General features: G+C 40.1%; 1 protein-coding gene and 1 pseudogene across 2 annotated transcripts in view; both read right to left on the reverse strand.

Moving 5' to 3' along the window:
• LOC122009571 (probable polyribonucleotide nucleotidyltransferase 1, chloroplastic) overlaps nt 1-5,779 on the reverse strand; it is a 41,770-nt gene extending 35,991 nt beyond the window's left edge. For both annotated transcript variants that reach the window (XM_042565779.1, XM_042565778.1), the window contains exon 1: nt 5,384-5,779. In XM_042565779.1, coding sequence (XP_042421713.1) covers nt 5,384-5,695 — 312 coding nt within the window. In that variant the 5' untranslated portion in view covers nt 5,696-5,779. The remainder of the gene's footprint in view (nt 1-5,383) is intronic.
• Nucleotides 281-3,852, reverse strand: LOC122009572 (annotated as a pseudogene).
• Nucleotides 5,780-7,514: the final 1,735 nt, after the last annotated feature.

Genomic DNA, 7,514 nt, shown 5'->3' on the forward strand with positions numbered 1-7,514 from the left:
TTCTAGACCCTAAGCTCCACATAAAGGAAAGAAATTCTAATATATAGACTACAATTCCTATTTGGTAAAGAAAGAAAAGGAATTCTAAAAGAAAAGAAAAAATATTACTCATAATCCAAAAAATCTTAAACGAATTCAAAATCTAAAAATATAAAAAGATGGAAATTACCAAAAATACCTAAAATATGAAAAATGCCTTAATGGTGAAAATTACCAAAAATAATAATAATAATTTACGGATCCTCGGAGTTAAAAGAACTCGTCCTCGAGTTTAGAATAGTGTCAGGTGGTAAACCAAGAGGAAGATCATCTACCACTAAATCGGCAAAATCCACTACCAGTTGTTGAACTTTATCCCTCCTTTGTTGCAAACACAAGGTCAAATTCCTTCAAATAACCAACAACATATTGATCGACCGTGCCAACCATGAAAAGAACTTCATAGCCTTTCTTCTTAAATTTTTCAAGGAATGAAAAATTCTGAACGGCTTTTTTGAGAATAATGTTGTTAGCCTTATAAATAGCCACCTCACTACTTATCGCAATGTGATATGGATTCCCCTTTGGCACCTTAGCAACATCTTCAGGGTTATTCTTCACTAGTGCAAAAGCGAGCCATGTATCCATCATAGTGAAATCAAACCCTTGCTGATGGAGAAAGAGACTTTGGATAATCTTGCATCATACACTCCAATTGAGTTGATGAATTGAAGGCAGTTTTTGTGGAATCCTTGTAATTTGGATTAACAACTCTGAAATAACACCTCCAGTTTTGTTAAGTTCCTCTAAGTATGGCTCAAATCCCAGAATAAGCTGATTTATGTTTCCTGGAAATGGAGAAAAACCAGTCTCACAATTCACATCTCCATCAGCATGCCCAATTGCTCGAAGCAATGGATCCATATGATTATATTCCACATTTATGGCTATTGACCTCCCATCCATGTGAGTAAGCTTTGTTATTCCTCCGATAGCTTCCTTCGCCTTCCTAGGAACAGCAAGAGAATTGACATGGTAACCCTTTGTCACGCTAACTCCAAGGAAGCTGGAATTGCCTTTAAGAGTAGCCCATTAGTATCTTGGAAGAACAGGACCCACTTTATACCTTCTTGTTTCCATTTATTGAGAAGTCCTCTAGAATAAAGCAGTGCATGCACATCGCCATGACCATGAGGCTTTGTCTGAATTTTATATTTGTCATTGGGATCTAATGCTAACCTTGCATCATTATCATCTAGGCAAGCTAGTTTTTCCTGCTTAAGTAATGTCACTTGTGTGGATTTCATTCCGAAAAAATTGTTTGATTTCAGCAGCTTTATCATCGGTGAATGAGCGTCATCAGAAGTCATTATCAAAGGAATCTCTGATTGATGTTGATCTTGTGCTAGTCTACAATGAGATTTCTGCAGAGCTAGAATAGATTCTATGCAGTGCTGAATAAAGCATCGGCCAGTGGTGGTTTCTCTGGGGAAAGCCAATTTAATACCCTTGTATCCTAGACGTTCACCAAGGCCTCCTGCAACAAGAACAAATGCTGATTTCATGGCTTCTTTAATGCCAGCCTCTTCCAACCTGATGAAGTTATCATCTCCGAATGTCAGAACTTGTATTGACAATACCGAAGGAGTAAAGCCATCATAGGGATTTTTACCAACTTTTGAATCTGCTAAGAGCCTCTTTGCATTCTGAATATATGAACTCAAACCACCAGGAGAACTTGGATTGAGCCTAGCAACCTGCTCAAAGAAATCCTTTTTTTACCCATCATCAACACCTGACTCTGGCCAATCCTCAATTAGATATTTTTGTCGCCCTAGTAACAACATCTTTGCAAACTCAATCTGCTTCGGCGAGAATACCTTCAGATTCTTCTGGAGATTTGAGACAACTCTTTCCATATTCTGCTTCCTTCTGTGCACATCTCGTTCCTCCTCGCCTTCAAGATGGCAGATGTTGCTGCCGTTCCCAATGGCCTTTTTGCTCTCGCCGCTGATAATAATGGCTTGGACGATGGTGCCATACGCAACGCCCTCGTCCGGATTGATGCTCTTACCATCGGCCATTGCATCGCTGCTAGCACCCGCAGCGCTTGTTTTGTCCATGATGCATCGTCCTCCTCGTCGCCTGCCTCATCCGCCCACATGACATCGTTCATCCCCGAGTGCATGGACTTCATCGGATCAAACTCTGGCTTTACTTAAGCGTCAGAGACAGAATCTTCAGAGGAGGGTTCACAATGATTTTCATAACCAAATCTAGCTTCACAGCCATTCGACGACAGAAAAACTCAAACTCAGTGCTAAGACGCTGACTCTCCGCCGGGTCACAACGTCCGGGTATCCTACGAGAAATGCTAGGACTCACAGGATCGATTTCGGCATCATCCGTGTCTTCATCGCTATCTTCATGTGCAGCGGAGGCGGAGATGCGGGCGGATCCATCGAGGTCGGACCAACGCTAGTCTTTCACGACTGAGGCAATGGCAAACCGGACCATTGCTCTAGCGATCCAGTGGTGGCAACCATGGGTTTTTAATACAAGAAGGCATCTAGCGAAGGGAAAATTTGGGTTTGTGTTTCGAGAATAGGGCGACAGGAGTGGGTGGTGGTGTGGCCAATCTTTCCATAAATGTTTTCATTTTTAAACTTATCCTTCTCAAAATCATTCCCACAAGCTAGGGGATCTTGGGATTTGAACACATTGGCATTTGATTTCTTTTTTGCATCTTCATCCTCAACCAAAGCTTTGACTTTGAATACTATCTGATTTATCTTTATCTCTTCCCAAACATGTTCTGATTCATCAAGATCTGGGTGATTGTCTTGTTGCTGTGCACATGGTAAGTCCGAGCTTGAGACAAAGCCTTTCATAAAGTACTAGTGAATATATTTATATGATTCTACTGGTAAATCCTTGAAAATCAACAAACTCTCACGATCGCTTAAGGTCTCAAAGTCATCGCCATAAAGTACCTCATCGGCTTCTTCCTCCAAATTATCTTCGAATCGATCAAGATCAACTCAGACATCGAAGCTATCGTCCTTCATGGCAAAACCTAACGTCCTTAGAACGAAGTTTGAGGGTACCCAAAAGGAAGAAAGTGATCTTTCATCTTTTTATTCATCTTCTCTCAACCCTTGATCTTGGTTTTGCCATGTCTGTCTCATGAGCACCGCAAGTGCTCCCACTACGCCAATGCTCGACCCTTGAGTATGATGGCAATCAGCTTCACCTTCATTCGATTGAGAACTTGCTTATAGTCGAAGAATCGCTCCACTTTATTGATTTAATCAACAACATTATCTGCCTGTGACATACCAGAAAATTCGGGTAGATCAACTCGAATTCCAATATCTCCATGTCGATCTTCTTGACCACATACCTCGCGAAGTTCATGATCTAGCATCACCTCAGCTAGACATTGGGTTAAATCTGCAACTTGCCTCTGTAAATCAACATTCCACAACCGTCTTTCACGGTACTCGGCTTCCTCCATCGAAAATTACCTACCGCGACCACAACGACCGTCCATTGAATATGATCGGCTCTTATACCAATTGACACCGGATAAAATAGAGATTATCCTGCGAGCTGACGAGAAGACGAAATTGAGGATAAGGCAAGAAGAGAAACCACTAAAAGGAGACTTTTATTGAGAATAGAGGATTATTGCTCAAACGGATATACAAGTGTTTTATATAGACTCTAAACCCTAAGCCCAAAAAAAAGGAAAGAAATCCTAATATGTAGACTACAATTCCTATCTTATAAAAAAAGGAAAGGAATTCTAAAAGAAAGAAAAAAAATATTAACATACTCACAATCCTAAAAATCCTAATACAAAAATATAAAAGACAAAAATTATCAAAAATACCTTAAATACCAATAGATGAAAATTACCAAAAATAATAATAAAATCTACTAGTCCTCCTGTATCACTTAGACGTGAGCTTGCATTTATTCACGTAACAAGTTGGTATCGGAGCCAAACATGGACAAGAATCATTAACAAATCTCCAAACACTCACTAAGCAGATAGTAGAAGGCCAAGAAAAGTTTCAAAATTAGATGTTAGAGGAACATGCCAGAAAAGGGCAGATAGAGAGAAGTGGAACACCTAGATTGTTACATTAACCAAGTAGGTAGAAGACAGCCAAATTGTACCCTGAATAGGGGAAGAGGATAGCAGCACTGTTAGACCCCCAACATACCAAAAGACCTTGGCAAGCATCCATCCTTTTGGCACTCACTAAGCAGTATAACATGGCCAAAATTGTGCTAAAAACAGATAAAAAGAGAGAAGTAGAATACCAGGTGGTAACAGTCACCCAAAATTGTACTCCAAATAGGGGAAGAGGTTAGCTGCACGATAAAAGCAAGTCTGACATACAACAAGGCCTTGGCAAACATCCATCTTTGGCGGTAAGCATAGAATCCTTAGCCGAGAAACCTTTTTTCAAACTCCAACACCAAAGTACTAGTTGGAAGGACCCATCATAGTTCATAGAACCCCCTAAGGTTTAACTTCACGAGATATGACGGGATTGGAAATCTGGCTATCAAGGTGTGCCCACCAATTTCACGTTAAACGATTTGGGAAACTAGGAGAACTAGAGCTTCAGCAATCATGGTCATTCACGATGGCCAGCCAAGAGGAAAACCCCTTCACCTCTGAGTAGAGGTCATATTTACTTGTACAAGTGAAGACACACCGTCCTAGTACCTCAATGACACTGCACAACTTGCCCACATATACATCAGAAATCTTAAAACCAATCTGCCCCCTGTTTGACACCTCACTAATATTGAAATGGTTGAACGTGCAGGAGGCCTCTTCTTTAACTGCGACAAGTCATTCTCCATCAGCCATAAGTGTAACTGGCTATTCCTACCGGTTGGGGTAAAAGAAGACAAACATGAAATTTTAAAAAAAGACAGAGCCACTGGCAACGTCACTAATGGCCCTCTATGGAATTCACCAGCCTCAGACCAAGCAAGTGGCCACGTCCATTTGCACCCTCCTCAACTCCAAGATATTCCAACTAGACAGAACCCCTCTAGCTGACCCCTTCCTGTTCCAGAGTGGAAGCCGAACCTTTCGGCAGCCCTCTGCGGCCTTGTCCTCCGCTCTCAAACAATGGCCGAGACCACCCACGTAAACCTCCCTCCTGCAACAAATTGAGTCGAACCTTCCTCCTCTTGTAGCTCTTCTCCCCTGTTCAGAATACAAGAGGGTAGCAATGCGCCGTTCCTACTGGGAATCACAACTCCCCCTCAGCCACTGACGAAATCAAACCAAGGCCAAATCACCCTGGACCAATCTTGCACTAAGACCACAAAAGGGGATAAAGAAAGAAATCCAAAGAATTAAAAAGAATCTCACTTGGCGACTGCCGAAGGGAATTTTCACCGAGTATTTGTTGAGCACCGAAGTGGCCACATCATCTGCCGCGCCGCCAACCACGGACGAGTTCGACTCCAGAGCCGCGCGGAAGAGATGCCTCTTCCACTTCCACTTCAGCGGCGGCGAGGAAGATAGAGAAAAATGTTCCGGTCGAAATGGAGGAACCGATACGCAGCGAGGCAAGGCGAGAGGGCGACTGCTGATTCCGAGCGAATGGAAAAGGGGCAACGCCGGAGGAGGAAATGGAGAAGGATGAGATCTCCCATGGCGGATTGTAGGATTTGCTAGCATTTTAGTAGCGAACGGGAAAACGGGGAGAGACGACGGAGTCAGAGAGAAAGAGCGAGGCGATAGAACAACCTTGCCCGACTTTATCCAAACAAGGGTAGTAATTATAATATCTAGGATTTTAACAAAATGTTTAATTTATTTACAATTTATTTAAGAATAAAATTTTGCACTCTATTTTCAAAATCTGTCCCAAGCAAACTAATAGAAAATTTTCACTTTAACTAATCTTCGCATACATTTAGTATTTGATAGACATTGTAAATTAAATGAGCAATTTAAATAAATTAAATGAATAAATTTAAATATACATATGATAGTAAAAGATAATCTCGACTCAAGTATCCATCACAGTTCATCTACTAAAGAGAGGGTAAATCATATATCTCAAAGGTCCTTCACCATATATCTCCTCAAGAGAGATAAATCGTAAAATCAACATAGGACATCTCCAACAGTACTTTTTGGGAGATTTTTTTTTTGGAAGCCGTATCAAAAACCTAGCCACTATTGTGGCAAGGTTTTTTCTTTTAAAAACCTTTGGCTGGTTCCATAAATTGAACCCAGGTTTTTTGAGTTTTAGTGGGCCCCATTAATAATTTTTAATGGTTTGACCATTTGGTTTTTTGGGAGTTGGCTAGTTTCATTTGTTTTTGTTCTCCAATTAATTTTTGTGGCCATTTTTTCCTACTATACTTGCTTTACTGTTTTATTTTTTGTGACTTTTTTTGTGACCATTTTTTCTACCGCTGTTTTGAGCGAATTGTTTACTACGGCTATTTTTTTCTATCAATTTTTTTTCTATTATATATATATATATATTCTCTCTATTATTTTCATTCATCGTAATCTTAAAAATCATCCTATTCTTATTTTTAAAATCCATTTCATCCTTTATCAAAATGAATCCAAATTATGGGAGAGGTTTTAGAAATATTTTCAATTCTAAAAATATAACTTCACCAAGTTATCGCACTATTGATGTTCAATATTCTCAAATTTCCACTTCAACACATTACCCCCAAAACTTTTTAAATGTTCCATACATTCCATAATTTCTTCCAAATTTTCAAAGTGTCCAAAACTTATCGGCTCCTCCAAGTAACGTCCCTCAACCTCCATTTTATATGTATCCTCCCGAATATTGACAGTACATGGCAAATCAATTTGTAATGTCACCCCCTTTTTATGAAATTTCTTCTCTACAACCATCATTAATGCTCTCAGACGAAACACGAAGAGCTAGCATGGATGTATCCGAGACCGACAAAGAAACAGTAACACCATCCGAGGTTCCAAAGTTGATCACAGAAACGAGTTTGGGTGTGCATAACACTAAAAGAGTAATGTGGTCAATGGACGAAGAGATACACCTTGCAAATGCATGGATCAATATTAGCACTGATTCAATCGTCGATAACGATCAAAATGATCAAACTTTCTAGAAACGAATCGCAGATTACTACAACAAATATCAACTTGATAGATTTGTGGAGCGACCTCGGGTGAAGGTAAAATCATATTTCTATAGACTCCATCTGATAGTGAATGAATTTATGGCTACAACAACTTTTATACATATCGTGAAAGCGGGTGGAGCGATGAGGATGTGCTTATAAGAGCGTATAAAATGTGACAGGAAAATCATTGCAACAAGTCTTTCAACTATGAACATGTTTGGCGAGTTCTAAGAGAATGTGAGAAATATGTTCCACGAGGAGTTGGTAATCGTGCTAACAAACAATCCAAGACCTCATAATTAAGGGGGCACACATCCTCATCCAATTCAGATGCTCCTATTGACATAGATGATTGTGAAGCT

Source organism: Zingiber officinale, chromosome 8A, assembly GCF_018446385.1.
Source record: "Zingiber officinale cultivar Zhangliang chromosome 8A, Zo_v1.1, whole genome shotgun sequence".
NCBI classification, from domain to species: domain Eukaryota; kingdom Viridiplantae; phylum Streptophyta; class Magnoliopsida; order Zingiberales; family Zingiberaceae; genus Zingiber; species Zingiber officinale.